General features: G+C 35.5%; 1 protein-coding gene across 1 annotated transcript in view; it reads right to left on the bottom strand.

Annotated features, from left to right (window-relative positions):
• Tmeff2 (transmembrane protein with EGF like and two follistatin like domains 2) overlaps positions 1–24,867 on the bottom strand; it is a 259,792-nt gene that overhangs the window by 43,388 nt on the left and 191,537 nt on the right. Inside the window, exons 6-7 of the mRNA XM_042688317.1 lie at positions 5,181–5,329; positions 3,717–3,776 (exon numbers count right to left, since the gene is read on the bottom strand). Of these exons, the coding sequence (XP_042544251.1) occupies positions 3,717–3,776; positions 5,181–5,329 (209 nt within the window). The remainder of the gene's footprint in view (positions 1–3,716; positions 3,777–5,180; positions 5,330–24,867) is intronic.

Below are 24,867 nucleotides of genomic sequence, written 5' to 3'. Positions count from 1 at the left end.
CCCTCCCTCCCTCCTTCCCTCCTATTTCTCTCCCTCCCTCCCTCCCCTTTAATTCTGGCTCTGTTCTTGCTGGACTTCTATTTGTTGTTAAGCAAAATTAAAAAGAAAATAGATGGTCAGATAAGTTGATGTTAAGCGAAATGAACCTCAAGTTAAGGACTCAAATTTTTTTCTTTCTTGCTAATGTGTCTAACATATTTATAAGATATTTCTTTGTTGCTTTGTTTGTCCTTCCCTCATGGTATAACCCCTGTTTTCACTGTATTTGATGTTGGTATAATTTATGGAGGGGAAGGGAAAAAACAAATTGTTTAAACAGGGATACAGGTGGACCCATTGCACCAATGAGATATACAAGATGTTATGTCGAAAATGAACTTGACAACTTTGGCATGGGGGTAGTGGTGAGGGGGGTGATGGGAAGGGATGGAAAGAGGAAACAAAGGAGGAGGCAACAATGCTTGATATGAAATGCACTCATTACCTTGCCCATGTAATTGTAACACCTCTGTATGGTATTTTCACAATTAAAAAAAAGAAAATAGAATAAGTTTAAAATTCAGGCTTTCTTTAAAGTAGATAGTTTTATCACCAGAAACATGTGCTCTTGCATTAATAGCTTTTAATATAGGTCCATAATAATGTAAAGGGTGGTTGGCAAGAGGTCTGAAGTGATATCAATGACATATAAGGGAGAAATGAGAGAGCCTGGGAATGTGTGCCTAATGAGGGAAGCAGTTGTGACATTAAATTAGCTCTGTGCAGAGAGTAAACTTCAAGGACCATGACTCATAGTGTCTGTTTTGCCTCTTTGTAGAGTTTTTTAACATGTGAAATATAAATGAAGGGGACAATATATTGACTTTACTATTTGGTTCTTTTTATTTTTGTCTAAAGTTTGTGTTTCAAATTTCAGGAAAATTCAAATAATAGTGGAAGGTTAGAAGTGATGAGGGACACAGCTATTTAAATAAGTGTCTGAAATAGGGTATTATAATAACAACTATATTTTAATAATGTCACTAAAGAAGATAAAGATAATTAAAGTAAATTCTAGGAGAATTTTAATCAATTTTAATTAAGAATTGCAAACTTCAGTTGACATTATCTTGTTTCCCATCTTAAATTTGGATTTCAACAAAGCATGTAGTTTTTAACTTTAGCCTTATAAGTTCTTCTTCAAGATTTTGGAGATAAACCTGATGTCAAACTAGAAGGAACTGGGCCAGACTGAGTGGCAGGTATTTAAAAACATTATCTTTCATTTCCATGTCCAACAAACAGCTGAGACTGGAAACAATGCCACAAAGGCATTGAGAACCACACATTATCTGTTTGAAACCAGAATCAGAAATTTATTTGGAATAAGAATTCAATCCCCAAATCATTGAAAAATCAATGGACTATAACATGCAATATGAATTAGATTAAATGAGTCTTACATTTTTGTTATAATTTTATAAATGCACATAGATGTTTGTATACTCTTTTGAACAACTTGAAAATTTAAGTATGATTTTTCTTATATGCCCAATAATGGATGGTCATGAAGAAGATATTCATAGAATGTTACTTGTTAAATATTCTCCCAGATGAATTATTTTACAAAGAATCATGAAGTTATCTTAAGTGTGATTTAGTAGCAGTATAATATTATATGTTACAATAGCTTATAATACTGTAAAGACATAGTTATTTTATAGTAAAATACATAATACCTATTTAATTTTATATAAAGTTTTAAATGTGCCATCAGCTGTTAATTATTATATTTCAATGCATTTATTAATATCTCTTTAAATTAGCAAATCTCATGTGAATTTTTAGAAAGTATTCATATGGCAAACTATTACACCAAAGTTGTGCTACTTATTAAATAGTTTTAATGTTAGCTGTGTACTATAAGGAGTTATTTATAATTATTTCAAATGTGAAAATGTGATTTTAGTATTGTGATCTTATTTAAAAAGGATTGTTCTTTTTGAAATGTATGCTAAACTACTTATGAATGAAGTGGTACAGTTTTAGGAATTGTCTTTGAACATAGTTTGAAAGAAGGAGAAAGAATGGAAATGGGGTGGGCTGGCTTGGCCATAAATTACTGGTTTTATATGATGCATACACGCATGCTCATTACACTGTGCCTACATCTGTTGTGTACTCTACATATATTGCATTAGATATCCTATTTAAAAAGTTAAAATTATAGTACTCCTCAACATCCATATGTTCTGTACTCCTAGACTGAAGGAATCATGGATCATATATATGAAAAAAGTTATACCTTACTGAGCAATACACATTTTTTTCTTGTCATTATTCCTTACACAATACAGTATTTACATAGAACTTACATTAGATATAAAATTAGATACTCGCTTTAGATACTATAAGTAATCTAGAGATTATTTAAAGCATCTAAAAAGATACTACTCTAATTTATATAAGGTATTTAAGCATCCTTAGATTTTGGTATCTATGAAGGGGTCTTGAAACCTTTCCTCATAGACATTGATAAATGTCTGTAAGGGACAGATGTGTACCTCTTACTGATTTTATAATGAAAATAACAGCTGTGATGAATTCTTAGTAGAAGATATTACAATCTTAACTCTTCCCAAACTTACTGGTGGCTATGCTATTCTTTTGAAGGGATATCTATTAATAGTCCTCTTGAATGTTTTAGGGAAGAATATATAAGAGTAGAGCTAAGATTTTTCCATTACTTTATTATAATTCCACTTTTTCTTAAAGTTGGAAAATAGGATAAAAGATTAAAAGTTTTAAATCTTTATTTCCAATTTATGAGATATTCAAATAATTGTCCATTTCAGATAGTCTATATTTAAATATGACAGATATATTAGTAGATAAAATAAATTTTCAGGAAAAGAATGAATGGTAGTAAATATTTTGAAAGGTGCATAAATTTGTTAATTGAATAATAGCTGTAAAATACCAACAAACACATACTAAAGAGCTAAATGGAAAATTCTGTCTAGAAATACCTTACATTCTATGTCATTCTCCATAATATTTAAATATTTCATCCCAAATTTCTACAAAATTTGAGAGTCTGATAAAATTCTAATTCTATGCCCCAAATTGTTTCTTACTTAGGAAAACCATATTAGATAAAATCATACATCAAACTATAGTTGCTAGATGGGTTTCATATTTCTACGTAAAATTCTTTTTAACTTTGCTTGATAGCTATATTCTAAGTTCTAAATAATTTAAATGAGTTATTATTTTTACCTAAATTATATTCACATTCTAAACTTTTCATCTGAGTGGAGATGACCTGTATTCTTTGTACTAGTTACCCTTTTTATTCAGCATTTCAGAGACTAGCAAACTTTATTATTATTGATCTTTATGGAAATTCAAACCAGAACATTTGCATCTATTCCAATATACTGCCAAAATTGCATTAATTTCCATTGATGCCAATTAATATGATAAATATTTTCTCATTTGTAGTATTTGCACTGTCAAAACAAGTTATTACATTCTACTGACATTTTTGACAATTGCTTTAACTCTGCAAAAAAATTATCTTATTTGCTTTGACAAAAACTTAATCCTGCCTGTTGAAAACATGACTGAACAAAAGAAGACGAACATGCATCAGGTTCAACTTATGATAAGCAGTAGTAGTTACTCAGAACAGTCAAGTAGTAGAGCTCTTGTTTTATAGTAGAAAATTTTTGTACCTGCATAATCTGTTCTTGCAAAATGTCCATCTTCAGATTTAGTAGTTGCAGTCGTGTTATCTGCATAAAAAATTAACAATACTGACATGTTGAATCTAAACTCCTTCATATAACTTATATTTAAAAATCAATGATAAAAAAACTAAAGTAGCTTAAAATGAACAAAAAAACATTTTCTAAGTGTCTAATATCAAAATATATGCTTCAAACAGAATCTTCATTGTAGTTATTATTTTTCAAAACTATAATTCTAAGCATCTTAAAATATAAGATGTTCTATATATATATATTTTTTTTTTGGGGGGGGGGGTCTGGTCATGGGACCTGAACTCTTGGCCTGGGCACTGTCCCTCAGCTCTTCAGCTCAAGGCTAGCACTCTACCACTTGAGCCACAGCACCACTTTCGGCTTTTTTTCTTTTTGCTTATGTGGTGCTGAGGAATTGATCTCAGGGCCTCATGCATGCAAGGCAAGTGCTCTACCACTGAGCCACCTTCCCAGCCCCTCAATATATATTTCTATAACAGTAATGGATCAACAGTTGCTTTCTAAAGTGTGGAATAAAGGAATAAAATTTAATCTCCTCAGATATTTCTGAACAAAATAGAACACTCTTGTTTCATACTGCTATTGAAAATGGCATTGAAATGTTTCTGAGTCAATACATAAAGTTTTGTTTTTGTTAAAAATGCCTTCTAGGGGCTGGGAAGGTGGCTCAGTGGTAGAGCACTTGCCTTGCATGCCTGAGGCCCTGGGTTCCATTCCTCAGCACCACATAAGTAAAAAGAAAAAAAAAAGCCGGAAGTGACGCTGTGGCTCAAGTGGTAGAGTGCTAGCCTTGAGCTGAAGAGCTGAGGGACAGTGCCCAGGCCCAGAGTTCAGGCCCCACGACTGGACCCAAAAACAAACAAACAAACAAACAAATGCCTTCTAGCTAAGTGCTGCTAGCTCATACCTGTAATCCTAGCTACTAAGCAGGCTGAGATCTGTGAATCACGGTTCAGAGCCAGCTTGGGTATAAAAATTGTTGAGAATCTTATCTCCAGGTAACCAGCAAAAAGCCAGAAGGTGAGGTATGACTCCAGTGGTAGAGCCACTAGACTTTGAAAGGGCAAAGGTGACTCCTTGAGATCAAGCTTTAGTATGGGTATGTGCCCATGCATATGTACACAAAGACACACATCCTTTAAATATGCTTTCACTCTTTTTACTGTTTTCAGGGAGAATGATTGTTTCTGAATGTTGGCTTTTATGGTCATGACAACACAATCCCATACAGAAAAAATTATAAAGATAAAAATATTGACAGTGAACCTTCTAACACCTCTCATCAGCACAAATTCTACAGAATCAGAATTGTCTTTCAGAAATGATATTGCTGCCTAATAAGGAGTTATCTTCACTTTCATTTCTGCACAAAGACTAGAAAACGTTCTTTGATATAAGTTTTGGTATGAATATTACCTTGACATCGACCCAAAGACATGACTTCAATTTTCTCCTGTTTCTGACATGATGCTTCTTTGATTTGACATGCATTATCATAAGATTTCCCATCAGAAGCACAGAGGGGATTGAAGTTCGTTTGAGAACAGTCAATGTTGCACACACACCTAAAAGAAGAGAAAGAAAGAAAAATGTATAACATCAATAGTGCTTTTACCACATTATAAATAAAATACAAAGAAAAAATTGCTAGATAAGCAAAAATGCACGTTGGCATTTTGAATTGCATCCTTCCAGGGCAGCTCCTGCACTTTTCTATCAAAGAGGAAAAGAATCACAGAACCAACAGAAAATAATTGAAAAATCTGAGCAATAGATAAAACATGAAAATGTTGGTCTCTGTCCTCTAACTCTTAAAATACGCACACAAACTTTCAAACTTCTACTATAGAATTTAATAGGCTGAAACAACCATGAAACTGTGCTTTAGTTTCCTAAAAGGCAATCTTTGCATCATCTCTTTTGGGGAGATATTTGAATAGGTAAAACTTGAGGAAAGAGTCTTAAAGGATAGTTGAAAGAAAGTGAAGAAAACCATTGGCAATGCAATGTAGTCAAATTTCTTCAGCATAAATGAAGAACATGCATAAAATGTGATAAATTGCCCAACAGTATCAGAATACACGTTTTTCTCAGCAGCACATGGAACATTTTCCAAAATAGACCACATTTTAGGTCACAAAGCAAACTTGTCCAAATTCAGAAACATTGAAGTTATACCTTGCATTCTCTCAGACCACACGGGAATAAAATTAGAACTCAACACCAAAAGCCACCAAAGAAAGTCCTGTAACATATGGAGGCTGAACAACATGCTGTTGAATCACCAGTAGGTCATGGAAGAGATTAGAAATGAAATTCAATGAACACAGAAATTACCAACTCTTCTGGGACACAGCAAAGGCAGTACTCAGAGGCAAGTTTATAGCTCTGAGTTCCTTCATTAACAAATTGGAGAGATTTGAAACCAACCATTTAATGTGACATCTGAACCTCCTTGAAAAAGAGCAGTAAGATAAACCCCAATCCAGTAGATGGAAAGAAATCACTAAAATTAAATCCGAATTAAACTAATTAGAATAAAAAAAACCATAGAAAGAATCAACAAAACAAAGAATTGGTTCTTCAAAAAAATTAACAAAACTGACAGACCATTAGCAAATCTTATTAGAAAAAGAAGAGAACACAACCAAATAAATAAACTCAGAGATGAGAATGGAAACATCACCACAGAAACAACCAAGATTCAGAACATTATAAGGGAATACTTCTCAAACATTTATGCTAATAAGTTTGAGAACATGGCAGAAATGGACCTTTTCCTAGCAAATATCGACATGCCAAAACTAAACCAAGATGAGTTAAACCAACTTAACAGGTCCATATCAAGCATTGAAATAGAAACAACAATAGGAGACCTCCCATTTAAGAAAAGCCCAGGACCAGATGGATTTACAGCAGAAATCTATAAGGCCTTCAAAACAGAGCTCACACCAATACTCCTCCAACTCTTCAATGAAACTGAAAGAAAAAGTTCACTACCAAACTCATTTTATGAAGCCATCATAACCCTCATCCCCAAACCAGGCAGGGACTCATCAAAGAAAGAGAACTATAGACCCATTTCTTTGATGAACATTAATGCAAACTTCCCAACAAAATTTTGGCCAACTGACTTCAACAATTCGTCCAAAAAATCATATATCATGATCAAACAGGATTCATTTCAGGGATGCAAGGCTGGTTCAATATACGCAAATCAATTAACATAATTCATCACATCAAAAAGAGCAAGGATAAGAACCGTGTGGTTATCTCAATAGATGCAGAAAAAGCATTTGAAAGATCCAACACCCCTTTATGATGAAGGCTCTGGAAAAACTAGAAATCCAGGGAACATTCCTCAATACAATAAAGGCTGTATATGATAAACCTCCAGCCAGTATTATACTTAATAGTGAAAAACTAAAGCCATTTCCTCTTAACTCAGGAACAAGACAAAGATGTCCACTCTCTCCACTTCTCTTCAATTTAGTATTAGAATGCCTAGCTACAGCAATAAGACAAGATGCAAACATAAAAGGGCTTCAAAGAGGGAAAGATGAAGTAAAACTCTCCCTCTTTGCAGATGACATGATCTTGTATTTAAAAAATCCCATAGACTCCACTCCCAAATTACTCAAACTGATTCAAAACTTTGGCAAAGTAGCAGAGCATAAAATTAACCCTCAAAAATCAATGGTTTTTCTGTATGCCAACAACGAGAAAAGTGTGGCTGAAATTAGGAAAGCAACTCCATTCATAATAGCCCCACACAAAAAAATAAAATACCTAGGAACTAACTTAACCAAAGAAGGGAAGGACCTCTATGATGAAAACTTTAAAAACCTGAAAAAGGAAATAAAAAACGGAACTTAGAAAGTGGCAAAAAGTCCCATGCTCCTGGATTGGAAAGATCAACATCGTGAAAATGGCAATACTTCCCAAGACTATCTACAAATTCAATGCGATACCTATCAATCTTCCAACCTCATTCTTCAAGGAAATAGAAGAGGCAATACAAAAATTCATATGGAACAATAAAAGACCCTGAATAGCAAAAACAATCCTTAACAGAAAGAACAGTGCTGGAGGAATATCAATACCAAATTTCAAACACTACTACAAACCATAATAATCAAAACAGCTTGGTACTGGCACAAGAACAGACCTGAGGACCAATGGAATCGAATTGAAAACCCAGAAATGAACCCACAGACCTCCCTTTTTGATAAGGGAGCTAAAAAATAAAATGGAAGAAAGACAGCCTCTTCAGTAAATGGTTGTGGCAAAATTGGTTAATCACTTGTAGAAAACTAAAGCTAGATCCTTATATATCACCCTGCACCAGAATCAACTCCAAATGGATCAAAGACCTCAGAGTCAAAGCAGACACCCTGAAAACATTACAGGACAGAATAGAAGAAATCCTAGATCTCCTTGGAACAGGCCGAAATTTTCTTAATATTGATCCAGGAACACAACAAATCAAAGAAAAAAAGTTTGGACAAATGGGACTATATGAAATAGCAGAGCATCTTCATGGCAAAGGACATAGCTAGCAAGATCAATAGAAAGCCCATGGATTGGGAGAAGATCTTCACTAGTCATACAACGGACAAGGGTCTCATATCTAAAATATACCTTGAACTCCAAACATTAAATCCCACAACAACAAATCTTCAAAGAAACAACTGCCCAAAAACTAAGTGGGCTAAAGACTAAAGAGAAACTTCTCTGAAGAGGAAAGAAGGATGGCCAATAGACACATGAAGAAATGCTCAACCTCCCTAGCCATAAAAGAAATGCAAATCAAAACAACATTGAGATACCACCTCACCCCCGTTAGAATGGCTAAAATCAAGAACTCTAATAACAGCAGATGCTGGAGGAGATGTGGACAGAAGGGAACTCTACTGCATTGTTGGTGGGAGTGTAAACTTGTTCAGCCACTTTGGAAAGTAGTATGGAGGTTCCTCAAAAGACTCCACATAGAGCTCCCTATGACCCAGTAATCCCACTTTTGGTCATTTACCCAAATGATCACAGACAAGACCATACTAAAGCTACCAGCACAACTATATTTATTGCAGCATTATTGACCATAGCTAAGATATAGAACCAGCCCAGATGCCCCTCAGTAGATGAATGGATCAAGAAAATGAGGTATATATACACAATGGAATTCTATGCCTCCATCAGAAAGAATGACATTGCCCCATTTGTTAGGAAATGGAAAGATTTAGAAAAATTAGATTAAGTGAAGTAAGCCAGGCCCAAAGAAACTCAGGTCCCATGTTTTCCCTTCTTTGCAATAACCAGTATATGTCTGAGACAAGCAGAAACTGTCAGGTAAGTTGATGTTAGGAGAAATGAACCCCAAGATAAGTATTCAAATGTTTTTTTTCTTTCTTGCTATTGTTTCTAACATATTTATAAGATATTTCTTTGTTGCTTAGTATGTCCCTCCCCCACAGTATAACCTCTGCTTTCATTGTATTTGATGTTGATATAATTTGTGGAGGGGAAGGGCAAAAACAAATCGTTTAAATAGGGATAAGGTGGACCCATTGCAGCAATGAGATGTACAAGACGTTATGTCGAAAAACTTTACAACTTTGGTGTGGTGGGATGGATGTGGGGAGGGTGATGGGGGGACAGGGGAGGGTGAGACGGGAGGGGGTGGTAAGGGGAAAACAAAGGAGGAGGCAACAATGCTTGATAAGAAATGTACTCATTACCTTGCTCGTGTAATTGTAACCTCTCTGTATGGTCTTTTCACAATAAAAAAATTAAAAAATAGAAGAAAGAAAAAAGAAAGAAAGAAAATCTAGGTAGCGCTTAGGATTCTGTATTGTTCAGTATTTCCCCTGGCCCCAGAGTTACTTTCTGGAAATCAGTGTTTGGTCAATGTTCTGACCAAGGACAGAGGGTTTGTATAGCAACTAGTGAATCTCAGACTGCAGCCCTTAGACTGTCTGTGTTAAAATTTATTTAAATGGCTGCTTAAAATACTAGCTTGTCCGAAAATGCACTAAGAAATATTTATTCATTCATTTCTTGAACAGTTGTTTTGGGAATGCTTGGTTATTTCTAAACATCAATTTAGGAACAAATAACTAGGACAGATGCTAAATGCTAAATTCATATAGGAGTACTATTCCTGCATCAGTTTTGATGAGAAGGAATCCAATGTTGCTACTTTGGTTGATTCTTGACATTTGAGATCAGGGATTGTCTATATGTTCAAAGAGCTTTTGGTGTTTCTCAGAGTAGATCTGGAGAAGTGATCTTGTAGGTTAGGTTAGATTTAACCATTTGTATTAAAAATAGTATAGGGAGGCTGATTCTTCTGCATTTCGTTTGTCTTCTAACTAGTTTAGGTTTTAAGTACTTGTCAAATTATTTGTCTTAAATAATTGTACCAGTAGAAGATAAAAGAGAAACATATGCTATCTCGTCTCTATCCAACTAAATAGTAAATTGTGTAAAATATTAAGCATGTTTCAAATCTCTTTAAATTAACTACAAAGAAATTAAAAAACATCTATATACAACTCACATGATTAGTGAGTCTGAAATTCATTTAATGTTATAATGGTGGAATGAGAATAGAGGGGGTCAGAAAATTTTGATGAGTGGGTGAGAATCCGTGTTTCAGTGAACAGTTCATTGAATTAAGCCTTAGCCATTGGAACAATTGTTCAGGTTATTTTACTGGTTCTTCCCCTTACAGTTTGGTTTGACTTTGGTTTTCATCACAGATTTCTAGTTGCCGACATCTCTTTCCCTGCTCTCTCCTAGCATTGCCTGCTCAGAATCTTCTTTTAAGCGTTGCTTCCCCTGTGGAAATACCTGACTTTTTTTCTTCTTCAATAAAGCCTTTCAGGGAATGGCTAAGAAATAAAAGTGTAGCCATTTGGCATTTTTATTCTTATCTGAAAAGAAAGACATAGATTCCTTAAGATGAAAGCTTTCAGTGAATTACTGGGGCATAAACTCCATGAAAGAACAGCTTAGATTGGTCTCTTTTTCTGTTGCAGACTTTAATTGTACCTTCTTTCTCCTTCCTGCTCTCTGGATTTGTATATACTGATATTAAAGTAAAATTAAAGAAAATGCTTTTCCTGTACCCCAGATTCACTGGAAGGCAGTTATGCTAACCACTATACCACCAACGCCCGTTCTCCAGGATTCATTGGACACTAAAAATCGATAGAGAATGTTTTCTTTTTTTAAATGCAACATGTAAAAAAAATTACTAAAATGACTTGAAAAATCTGGGGTTTTGGTAAAGGGAAATGTGACTGTGTCCATAAAGACCGGCTGGTCTTTGAGTCCAATGAACTCTGATTACATAAACATTACTTACTCTATTGTGTGCATTTTATGCTGTGAAGATTTCTAAAAAGGAAAAACAGTCAGGGGTCTAAGACCATGGTCTGAAATTCTAAATCCATCGTGATCTCAGTCATGAGTAGCTGAATACGCTAGATGCACTAAATTTTCCCTAAGTACATGTTGAACAGATAACTACATGACATGAAGAGAGTTAACTCTCAACAAAAGGTAGCTTGCCATTGCTGTTTCCATCTTGTAGATAAGAAAATTGAGTCCAAGAGCAGGCATACAGCTTGTAAGCAGAAGAACCTAACTTCACATCTAGTAGTATGATGACAGAGACTGCACTTTTCAACAAACTGAAATTACAAGGAAGAATGAGACAGATCTACATTCATATCATTAACTGACTAAGGTAATATTCTGGATGCATGGGATTTTTAAAATAATGCCAGTTCTACTTCTAGGATATTTACATACAATTTTATGATTTTTTTTTGGGGGGGGGGCTCCAGTCATGGGGCCTGAACTCTGGGCCTGGGCACTGTCCCTCAGCTCTTCAGCTCAAGGCTAGCGTTCTACCACTTGAGCCACAGCACCACTTCCGGCTTTTTTCTTTTGCTTGTGTGATGCTGAGGAATCGAATCCAGGGCCTCATGCATTCAAGGCAAGCACTCTACCACTGAGCCACCTTCCCAGCCCCCAATTTTATGAATTTATAGTGAGTCTTAGTCTCTGTCTTTTCAAACAAGTGATCTAAGTATTTATTCATGAATATTAGTTTTAAGACATTGTGGACTAGTGATAGAATGAATATCTAATCTCATGGGAACTGCATTAAACCTAGCACTCTATGCATCAAGTATCCTTAAACAAAATGCTATATATAAAATTGGCTCCATATAAAAACATATATTTAAATATGCACACAAGAGCACCATATGAAATCATACATCCCAATGGACTTAATTGAAATTACAAAACTAGGATTTTAGTGGTAAGTCTTTTCTGAGTTTCTGCTTTTATTTATTTTTATTTTTTATTGTTAAGGTGATGGGCAAGAGACAGTAGGAGAAAATTGAGGGAAAGGGCAACAAGATTGACAAGAAATGTACTCACTACCTCACTTACATAACCTTCATAAGATACAGGAGGCTTTGTATATCTGTATCAGTGAATTAATTTATGAATGGGGAGGGTCTCTGAGCCACATTTACTGCATTGCTAATGTGCCTATTTACTAGTTTACATTTTTACTCAAGTTTTTCATGATTAGGGTATGCTATTTAGCTTTGAATTACCAATACCTAGCAAAAGAAATAACAGTATGTCTTTAATAAGTGCTTGCTGAATGAATTACTGAGAGAATGGCTAGATGAATTTGGAAGGTGTTCAAGGAAACAGTCATTTTCCTAGATATTAACACCGATGAGGAACATTCTGAGATGTCTTAAAGGGCCAGGAGAAGAGTTAAAGGCCTGTAACGAGTAAATACATGTGGACATGTATGTGAACTTGACTCAGACACCAGTTTACTGAACTTCAGGTGCCACTGCAACCAACATAGGAAAAGACCTTCCTCTCTTATTAACTCTAACCAGACCCAAAACACCCATACATCTGCCTAGTGGACTTTTCAATTATCCTGCTACCTTCCATGTTTGGAACCATCCCACCCTTTGTACCAGGAACCAATAACAATTCAATGTAGACAACTTATGCTTCATTTTACTAAATTTCCTTATAAGATATAACTCCCAGCGGTTCTCCAGCCTTGGTGCTGGCAGTATAGGACTATGTCCTGAGGCCTCAGACACTCTTTGCTTTTTCTAATTTAGATAAAGTCTCAATTATCCCTCTATTTCACAGAACTTTGCCTCAAGTGCTTTGGTTTAACAACATCTAGAAGAGACAACAAGGACATGCTCATGAAAACACTCTCCTGTCTCTGTGTAACCTGGCACATGTTGGGGCCATGTCATTCCTTCCTTTTGTTTGCCCTTCCACAGACAAAGGACACAAGTCCTTCATGACCTCAATGACATGGCTGTCCAGTTGTCACAGTAGATACTTTCAGCAATGATGCTACTACTTATATTTTGTGATATTTTGATAGGGTTTTAGGCATCATTATAGTCTAAACATGGTAGCAACTTGTCAGTTTCTTGCTAATCCAAATTACTGAAAAATGTAAGACTTTGATAACAGGGTGACATTATCATATAATGTGAGTTGAAACTACAGGTCACTCCATGTTAGCAGCTTATGTAAATTACTCCAGAGTTTCTAAATGAAAGGCACCCATTGGAAACTATCCCTTCTTCATTATTATTGCATTATTATTCATTCTGAGAGGAGTAACTGGTTAATTACAGCATGTCATAAGTATTTTATGTGAGCCAAGGATTTGTAAAGCTAAGGACTACACAAATGCCTAGCAGGGCTGTGTGTGTGTGTGTGTGTGTGTGTGTGTGTGTGTGTGTGTGTGTGTGTGTGTGTGTGTGTGTGTATTCTTTTCTTCTTATCAACCTATCTCAGTCCTTTGACACTTTGACACTGTGATTACATAGATCTCTTTTCTTCTAGGCTACAAAGAAAAAGAATCAGCCCTACTGGAAAAATAATAATTTCAGAGGTCTCTATGTGGAAATATTACCCTCTGAAAAATTCTTCAGGAGACAATTAACATTGACTGAAAACTTTAGCTGACTAAATTTATAGGAAAAAAGAGAAAAATGAAATCATTCTAGAAGACCACTTGATGGTATAAAAAAACTAAATTATAGGAAGTAAAAAGTGGCACCTAAGACAACTCAAGCACATTTATAATTGTCTCATGAATATTTTGGGAGGTTTGACATTAATTTAGTTTCCTGCCTCCTTCGAATTGGCTCTTCCAAGCTTGATGTTAAGTGAGTTAACGGAATCTTTCTCATGTGTTTAGGAATGCTTGTCATCTGTCTGCGTGTGAGGAGACAAGCCATGCCAGCGAGCAAATTACTTATTCATGTGTCTGGTTTGTGGCTGCCCTCTAATTCCACTAGATTTTGTTTCATCTATTAAACATGGCTGTCACTTATCCCTCTCTCAAGGTTCTCGACTTGGTGTCCATGTCACACTTGAACTATACAACATTCTTCGTCAGGTTTAAAGCATCCAGTGGCACAGCAGCAAGGTTTGCTTTCGAGATTGTTTTGGACTTTGACTGTGTGTCTTGTTTCCCCAGAGCCTGTCTATCTTTCAGGTTATTCAACAGACTCTCCCTGGCCTGGCCAGTAAATGAGGTCAGAGCTACTGTCTGCTCACCATAATGGATGAGCTACATTATATTAATAACAGTCTAAACAGTGTGTAATCTTCATTCAAGACTTGTGACATACTTTGAGTCCATTTACTCATTAACTCTCATGTCACTCCTTTGGATGGAACCTGGTTATAAATATTTTTTCTGTTAAAAAACCAAAGTGCACAAATGACAGTGAGTTATGAAGGAAGGAAAAGAGATAAACAATATAAAAATGCACTAGAAATTAATTCCTGCTTATGAAGGGCAGGAAAACACTGACTAAGAGTTAAGGCTACTACGTGTTGCATATTGTTTTTAAGCTGGGCACTGATGTCACATGACTATAATCATAGCTACTCAGGAGGCTGAGATCTGAGGATCGCATTTCAAAGCCAGCCCAGGAAAGAAAGTCTGTGAAACTCTTATCTCCAATTAAACAATGACAGCAACAAAATCCAGAAGTGGAACTGTGGTTCAAGTGTAGAGCACTACCTTTGATAGCACCCAGGCCCTAAGTTCAAGCCCCAGAACTTGCACCAAAAAATAATAAAATAAAATAAAACTTTGTTTTCAATCATAGATGGCAATTATTCTAGTTTCAAAAGTAAAAGGAAGGTAGAGACAATGTCTTTCTCTGGAAGCATTAACCAGAATTGAGGTGTTTTTTTTTTCCAGGCGTATAAAATAAGCCTGACTAATACTGTGTGGTCACTGTTAATACTGGTCTCATTATACAGAACTGGTCTGTTTATAAGGAAACTGACAAAGCACAGGAGCTGACCTACTATGGGAAGGTCTTGGAATTCTGGGACTGATTCATGGATTGAAAAGGTCCAGGATCACCAGTCAAAGAGAAAAAAAACAAAAAACAAAAAACTTTTCCTTGGTGTTATCAGGACACCAGGAAATTGTTGGGAAAGATTTTAATGACTGCACATTAGAATAATGTCTCACAAAATAAAGGCCGATGGTGAATATGACTAGAGTTTGTGATTTGGTATCAGATAGACCTATGTGTAACCTAGGATTGCTTATTTACTACCTGGTAGCACTAGAGTGGTGATTTGATTTCCTCAAGCCTTAGAATCCATACCTGAAGGCACCATCCACATCCAGCATGGCAAGCAAACACAGTCATTCACACAAATCGCTTGATACAGATTCTGACAAATTATCATTTCATTTAAAAATTGATACTTTGACTTTCTAAGTTGGACATAAATCCATACCAAGCCAAGAAGCTTTAGACCTAAATATTCTCATTTAGGAGATGTGATAGGAAGCTCAGGTAACTGAAAGTGTTAAACTTAATGTAGGGGATTCTGTAGAGCTATCCTGTGTGGTCTATTATATTTAATCATACCTTCTTTAAGACTACTTAAGAGATCTCCTAAATTTTACATGTATTAGATTCACAGTGAGAAATTCTAAGGCAACAGGTCTGGGTTAGTACTCAGAAATCAACATTTAAAGCAAAGGGGTTGGCTCTTTCTCTCTCAAACATCTTGCCTCATTTATTGAGAGATTTCAGCTACTCTACACCATTTTTTCTTTCCTCTCACACCATTATAAGGAATTGAATGCTGCACAGTATGTAGTGATATGCATTGAAAGGCATTTCTGCATAGGGTACATAGTTCAGGCAATATGTGTGTGGAGTTAGGTAACAGAAACAGGTCATTGAATGAATTGATTCAAAAGCATTCATGGTAGAGCCTTCGGCAGAATGGATTCACCAAATCATAAATTTCTGGTAAGAAAGAAACCAACACTCAGAATGATGAGGGGTGGGACTTGTGAATGTAGAGCAAACAGCACAGGGAAATGGTGCAGGCTGGTGGTACAGGTACTGAGAGAACCATAAATAGTAAAGTCTGATTGGAATAAGCTCTTCCTATCAAACAGCAGCTGAACACAACAATCAAGGTAGATCGTGAAGAGCCTCTATTTCAATCCAGGGAGTAGCCTTTATCTTCTAGGCAATGGGGAGTCCTGAAAGCTTTTGGAGCCCAGGGGTGATGAGAAGGTCAACATGATGAAAGCAGTGCTTTAAGAAGATTATGCTACTAGCCGTGGAGTGCAGGCACTGGGCTATTGCTGTAAGGTAAAAGGAACAAGGATAGAAAGCCCAAGAGTGAAGCATGAAAGAAGAAAAGGAAGAATCAATAGGGCTTAGTGGCTTGCTAGTTAAAGCATGGTACAGTAAAGTACCAAGGCAAAAATGTCACCACAAGGCCTTTCATGATCTATCCTTTCTTGATTTCTTCCCTCCCTGGCGTTGTATAAGGCTCAGTGAGGCAGTTGTTGGTATGTGACTCAGGAAGGCTTTCTTTCTCAGGTCTTTCCCATCAGGAATGGGCAAACAAAAACTGATTTCTGTCATAAAGATGATAGCATGCCATTAACCTTACCTATCACCTAAGGAGAATTATTCTTTGTATTACTTTATATCTTGCCTGATTCCAGGAGGAATTTTAGAACACTGAAATGTGGCAAAGAGCCAGCAGATACTTGTGTATATGTGTGTGTGTGTGTGTGTGTGTGTGTGTGTGTGTGTGTATGTGTGTGTGTGAGAGAGAGAGAGAAAGAAAGGGGGGGGAGAGAGAACACTAGGGCTTGAACACAAGGCGTAGGTGTTGTCCCTTAGCTAGTGCTCTACCACTTGAGCCACAGCTCCACTTCCAGGATTTTTGTGCTAAAATGGAGATAAGAGTCTCATGGATTTTCCTGCTTGAGTTGGTTTCAAACTACAATCCTCAGATCTCAGCCTCCTGAGTAGCTAGAATTACAGGTCACCCTGTAATAACACTTTTAGTGAGTAAACAAGGCAATAGATATGTTCACAGCCCTTATATATACTGACTTTTGATTAATACATAATAGTGTATACAATACAGTTAAAACAAGATTTAATTCTTTGTCCATTGTCATGGACCACACTGTGTTTGTCTCAGGATCATTATTACTTTTTTCTTCTTTGAGGCAGCTGAATTTACAACTTAAAGCAATTCCTCTTCCTCATACACACATTTTAAATGTATCTTAAGGCAAAAATCTTTCACTAGCATCATGTGTATGCTCTTGCTCATTAAGCTAGAAAACATATTCAATAACCAAGGGTGAGTCTGTGATTACTGAGAAGTAAGGTTGCTCTGACAGGATGGGTCTTAATATACACCAGAGTCATAATACATGAAAACACCAGAATAAGAAATTGGAAGGAAAAACAATGCAGGAGAATTATCCCACCAAAAAATCCACCAAAACAAAATAACACCATATTTCAGTGAAAAGATGGGCTAAAGCTCTGGTTGTTGAGCTTTTCAACACCCACTTCAGCCAATGATGGCTTCTTGTCCATATTTTATTTACTGCCCCTCTACCATGCTTTCATTTAATAAAAGCCTTTCAGGAATAAATGTACATGAACATCATTGCCATCTACATTTCTACAGAAGTGCAATTTCACAGCATGACCTTAGATTTCACCCATGAGAGATAAGAAATGGTGAATTATAGAATTTCATTTTTTCTAAGTTTTTAATTTGTAAACATTTTCTATTAAATTGTTCAGAGGATTTTACTTGCTTGGTTAATTTTTCTTTCTTTCTTTCTTTTTTAAATTTTTATTTATTTCTTTAAAGGTACTGGCATGATCATTCTCTTCAGAGAAAAAAGGAAATCTCATTTGATGATGTGTCATCTCCACTTATTAAAAAATGTTAGCTTAAGACCTATTTAATTTTCTTTTATTACCTGGCTCTCAGAGAGCTCAGAGATAAGCATGTATGATCTGTATGTTTGAATTTTCATATGGAATATGTATATGTAAAATGAGTAATGGGGACACAAAATATATCTCCTACAAGTTGCACTTGATTTTCATTATTTTCATAATATGAACTTAGAAAAATAAAGTAATGCTTATAAACTTGCAATAAATTTTCATGGAGCAAACTCAAATTTTTATGTGTTCTTTCCATACTTAACATTTACAAAAGTTTATGTTACTATAATTGAATAGTTACATGAAGTATTGGCTAGATTATGGTGACATTAGTTAATAATTTCTGTGATTTACACTGGGATTTTTTCTTTAAAAATAATATTTAATATATTATAATGTGATCAATAATTTTATTACTTTATAATAGAAAATATAATATACTGGTTGCTGGAAGCTCATGCCTTTATCATTGTATACATATGATGAATATTTATGATGAATTCCTGTAGCAACTTTTTGCAAAGATGTATGTCTATGCTGTAGGCTAGAAATAGTTGTAAGCTGTCCCAAAGTGCCTGGGATAAAGGACTTTAAGTAGCAATGTTAACATTGGCCTTGAAATAAAAATGCTTCTGCATTTCACCAAGGATAACACCAAAAAACAAATGTAATAATCTTTCAATGGAAAGAAAGGATAAGATCTACAAGGACCTCCAACATGGGAGCGGGAGTCCCAGGTAACTTCTCTTGTTGAAAGTGTTTGGATAATTGCTATTCTAACTGGGTGAAGTGAAATCTCAATGTGGCTTTGATTTGCATTACTTTCATGGACAGAAATAATGAACATTTCTTCATGTATCTATTGGCCATTCTTACTTGTTCCTGTGAGAAGTCTTTAAGTCTTTAGTCCATTTATTCATTAGTTGCTGTTTCTTTGGGGGAAGATTAATTTCTTGAGCTTTAAGTATATTTTAGATACAAGGCCATTGTTTGATGCATAACTAATAAAAATCCTCTCCTATTGCTGGATTAAATGATATTTGTTAATATCATTTATTATATCATTAATAATGATATTTATTATTAAAATATCATTTAATCATTCTTGTTTCCAAGAAGTGGAAACAAGAGGTTTTATGTTATTTTCCTTCTTGTTCTTTTTCTCCTTTGTTGCTTTATAAAATTTCTGTACCTTTTGTGTTGCATGTAAGTGTACTTGTTTTGTGGAGGGAGTAGGCGAGCACAGAAATGGTAGGGCAAAGGGATGCAGCAGTGATGCTCACCAGACACTATGCTGAAAGTGAACTACACACCTTGTGGGGGAAGGGGAAAACTGGGAGAACACAAGGAAAGAGGTGACACAGTTCGGAAAGAAAGGTACTCATTACCTAACATGTAACTGTAACCCCTCGGTACATCATCTTTATTATTAAAAAACTAAAAAGTGTTTGGAGATAGGTAGCTATTACTCTATTACTGACACTCCTTTTTTTTCTTTTTCCTCTTTCTAAGCACATACAAAGATCTTATATAATTTAACTTAATCCTATAAGTATATTTGAGCATCTATTTGTTCCAGATACTGTCCTGGTACCAAGGACCACAAAATAACCTTTGAGATCTCATCTGTGAATAATGTCAACAGAAGGACTTAAACAAATACTCTAAAATAAAGGCATTGGGGCTGGGCCTTGTTAGCATGAAACATACACATGGAGATCTTTGAAGGGTACCAGTTATCTATACTTGGAAGGCTTCACAGGGGATGTAATGTTTGAACTATAACTGATTTCAACAGGTGGCTTCTTTGATAGTTTTAAAATAAGATTTCTTGCCACTGAAGATTTCTACCTGGTAATGTCATTTCTTATTGGCCTCCCTCTGTCCATCTCTCTTATGTGTGTTTAATGATATATTATCTGATGAAGCAAAACTGCTTTCTCTTCTGTAATGTTCTTGCCTGTGTTTTTGTTGAAATGGACACCACACACATCCTTGCTTGGAACCCAGAGCCAGTGTGGCCCAGATCAGGAAACAGCCATGTGAGTCTTAGTTCCCACGTTTTAGTTGGACTTCTGCCCTCCGAACACGGAAGGAAAAGCTGACCAAGCAAGGTGATAAATAGGGTAATCGCCCTATATTTCTACCCTTTGTTTTCTTGCACTCATAATACTATTACCCTTTATTCCACTGTCTCTACTAAAATCTCTATTAAGAAAATCTAGCTATTTTCTCTGCCTTTCCTAATCCCCAGGATAGCTTCTAGCATGTAAGTCGTCATTCTATATATGATGGATTCAGAATTTTCAACATTTTTCTAATGTCTGCCCAATCACTGAATTACTCAGGATTCCTGATAACATTTTTTCTGATACCCTCCCAATCATTGAATTACTCAGGATTCCTGAAAACACAGGGCTCCTATATCCTTTCTCATCTGAAATGCTTCCTTTCTACCATTAATTCTCATGTACTAGGCTTCTTGCTCCTTCATCATTTGTAACCTTTAGGTACTTAATTTTCAAGATGCCTGTTCACCTATCTCCATACTTTAGCGGGAAACACATGAACCATAGATCCTGTAATTAGGGCTGCAGCCTGTTATTGATGCTTAAAAATGCTTGCTGAATGAATGGCAGGCCTGAGTAAAAAATCCCAATTCTGTAAGTTGCTTGGTTCATCAATAAAATATGGGAAATAGTGCTTGGCTCGCAACACATACTTCAAAAGGTTGCTCTGAGACACAAAGGGAGAAAGAATGGAAACAACCATATGTGATATTTTGTGCATGGTGGGTTCTGATTTTCTCTTTGCTCCTGGAGACTACATTCTTCATCTTTTATTAAATCAGTCAAACTCATTCCAGGATGGTCCTTAGACTGCATGACCTTTTCTCTGTATTCTTATTGATCAAATGCCAATAAGCTTTGGTCAAATTTGGGTGAAAGAACTATTCATCATACATAGTGATCTAAAATCTGTAAGTTGAGGCTGTCATGTTTAAAAGTATAGGTAAACCAATGCCTCTTATTTATCTTTTTGCTTATATAAAAAAGAAAGGAAACTGCTCATCAACAGCATCCTTACTATATTCTATTTAATGGATGAAATGGTTGGCCTGTTCTCTAGATTTTAATATTTATTTTCTATTTCAAAATGCAAAACACTGTGTCTGAATTTCTGAATTTCTAGAAATATGTATTTTTATAGAATCTTAAAATATCATTGTACTGAGTACTGCTATAAATAAGTGTTGCTCCTACATTTTCCTAGCCACTGTTTGCTCATTCCTTGGCCTCATTACATTATTCTTTCTTTCCTCTCTCCTTCCCTCCCACCTTCCTTTTCCTTCCTTCCTTCCTTCCTTCCTTCCTTCCTTCCTTCCTTCCTTCCTTCCTTCCTTCCTTCCTTCCTTCCTTCCTTCCTTCTCTCCTGCCCTCCCTCTCTGCCTCCCTCCCCCCTCCTTCCTTCCTTCCTTCCTTCCTTTTTCCTTTCTCTTTCTCTCCCTCCCTCCTCCCTTTCTTCTGTTTTTTTTTTCTCTCTCCAAATACTTAAATGTATAGTATCTACAGCCTAAGTACATAGGAAAAATGTTCCTGTCATTAATAAAGTTCACCATTTTGCAGAGAAACTTACCATGTAGAACATTCAAAAAGGCTGATAATGTAGAAAAATATTTCTATATATAGTCCACAGACACTGTATACTCATTCTGTGCTTACATACAGTTAAATACAATGAATGAGACAAATCTACTTGTGCTTCTAAACAGAGTAGAAACAAACTCAATGTATAGATTTTTAGATAAAAACACATGGCAACACACACAAACTAATAGTGAATTCCTTTTCTCTCATTTATTTTTTCATGCTAGAGTTATTTGCTAATGGAGCTATTCTTTTTATTCTAATTAAAATGTCTGCATTTCTATTCTTAAGTGTGGCTGTACAAAATGTTCCTGGTTTTGGCTTCATCTCAGAAGGCTTTTTAAGCTGCATAATAAAAATGTGGAATTTTTCTTTTCGTTATAGTACACGGCCACAATAGGAATACATGTTTTTAAAAAGTGCTTTGAAATACTTCTAAGAGGAAAATTCGTTTAATAAAAACCTGTAAGCCAGTGACTCTGACAAACTCAGTCAGCATCAGTTATTATCTAAAACCTGGCAACATTTTCACTACTTTAATTTTTGGTGCTTCTGTCTGTTGCAGTGTATAAGATAGATTTGATTCATTCTTACTCATGTGTCATTTGTTCACAAACTGTCTTCCCTTGCAAACAAGTTGAATAATAATCATCTCTTTGAGTTCTTTTAAGGTTTGGATATGAAGTATCACCCACAGGCTTTAGTGTTGACTGTCGAGCTGGTGGGGCTATTTTGGGAAGTTCTGAAATCTCTAGGAGATACATAGATAAAGAAAATAGGTCACTGGGATATGTCACTGAGAGCTTTAACTTGTCCTCATATCTTCCCTAAGTTTTCTTTCTGTCTTTCTCTCTGCTTCCTGGATACCACAACTCCCTTCCTGCCTCTTTTGAGGCCAAGAAATAATGGAGCCAAACTGTAGTTGGGTGATAACTTTTATTTTCCTTGTAGTGTTAGGGCTCAAACCAAAGTCTTGTATGAGTTAGGGAAGTACTCTTCCACTGAGCTATACCCCAAGCCACTGACTTGAAACAAGATCACCTTATGTAATTCAATTCAGGCTAGTCTTAAAATTCTTATTTGTCTCTCCTGAGTGCTGGGCTTATGCCTATACCCAGATGGATGATAACTATTTTGTGTCTGTGAGTAAGATGCGTTCTATACCTTTCTCACTGATTTATCGTCTTCTGAGATTTAACAGCTATCAAGTAGGCCCACTTGGGGCATGCTTAGATTATTGCTGTACACAAAACCTGCCATCAGTGTGACCTAGGATTTGTTTGCCACTCATCCAATAATCATCTAAGATTCCATTAACATGAATTGGAATTTGAGCTTGATGAAAATGATGGCCCTGAGCAAATGAACTGGTCTGATCTTTAATTTGGGATTTTTTTTCTGAAAAAGTTCTTATTAACTATGGCGATGTGATCAAAGTAACCTAATAAAAACTTAAAGATGTAAAATACCAAGAAAGAAATGTGATGTATTTCATCGTCTAGACTATGGCAGGTTGAATCATGAGCTATGAGAAGTCTTATATTATGCAAAGCAATCAGTACATAAATTTGAATTACAAGCTATAGAAAAACTGGTAAACATATAAATAAGTTCAAAAATGTTCTCAGATCATGAAATTTTTTGGAACTTATTCCAGGCTTAGGATACTGAGATGCTTAGTAGTCAAAACAGCCAGTGATGAGTCTATATGAATAAATTACTAAGGAAATAGAAGAACTTCCCAATTGCTTTCTCTATCCTCTGTTCTTCCCTCCCTAGGATGAGTTCACTCTGCAGCCAGGGTAACACTTTGAAAATGTAATTGAGATCAAAGCATTTTTATTAATTCTTAGCTCACAGTGAATATACAATAAAGTTTTCTTTAATGCAATGCCTATACAAGCTGTTAGATATTTTAGTATTATCAAAACTGTTTCAAATATCCCTTTAGGTGAGGTGGATTATTTTAAACAAGAAGACATGTTTCCTGTTCCAAGGATCAGTCTTCAGCAAACAGTGTCAATGGTAAAGGTCGTCACAGCTTGAGAGCCCTAAACTACAGGAAGTGAATACAATTAGCCTTTTCATTATCTGTACAATTTTAGCATGAAGGTCCGTATTATATAATTTGGGGTTTTGTATTGTGATGCTCAAAATGGTTTAGGCTCCCTGACTGAGATTTCTTATTCAGAACAAAAATTAAATAAGCCTTGTTTCTTTCAATGATTATTTAATTTGTCTTAACCTTTGTTATTAATGTCCTTAAGATCAGCTATCCTTCAAAGTATGACTCAGTGTTTACTGCTGAGGGTAGGGAATGATTGAAGGGCACTCTCTGCTCCAAGCCTTTGCCAATCAATTCAGAAGATGTCTGATTTAAGTAATTTGATCGGTTGATTATTCTGATCTGACTTCCAATTATATTGGTATTAACAGACACATTTCATTTCAAAGATTCTAGAGTAGCTACCAAAAACAGAATAAACTTGGTCTGTATTTAGTTCAAATACTTTTCATGATGTTGTTTCACTCTATTATAACATAGTGTCATAATTCAAACAACCATAATGTCAGACTAATCTAATAGAAGTATACTAGTAGTTCTATGTAATGAAAAAAATTTCGCAAGACCAGCTAACACAAATGTTGACAAATTATAATGCCTGAACAGAGATCAATTCATACATCTAAGCTATGAATCATACAGAAATGTACTTACTTTTTAACTTTCAAATTTTAAAACTGCTTTAAATAGTGAATGATAATAAAATCAGCTTTTGAGGGTGGGTACTGGCTTTATCATTAGGAACTTGTTTGTGGACCAAAGATGATAGAATCCCAAGAAATCAGGTATGATTAGCTTAACTCTGTTAGGAATTATTCAGAAATAACAAAGAAATATCAGGCTACAGGAAATAGAATAGGTTTGTTAGTTCCACTAACATTCTAATTAATTGGTAAATACAATGTCTACCTTTGTTTATTAACCAGTTTCTAATTAGATTAGATCTGTCAAGGGTCATTTACTTTATCGTGTATTTGTATATTGCAGCTTGGCCATGGCTATCCAAACCTCTTCAGTAACTATCTACAGAACACATAAAA

The sequence above is a fragment of the Dipodomys spectabilis genome, unplaced genomic scaffold (assembly GCF_019054845.1).
Source record: "Dipodomys spectabilis isolate Male_0828 unplaced genomic scaffold, ASM1905484v1 ptg000115l, whole genome shotgun sequence".
Classification (NCBI taxonomy): Eukaryota; Metazoa; Chordata; class Mammalia; order Rodentia; family Heteromyidae; genus Dipodomys; species Dipodomys spectabilis.
Note: the sequence above shows the minus strand (reverse complement) of the source record. Positions and strands in the feature narration are given on the sequence as shown.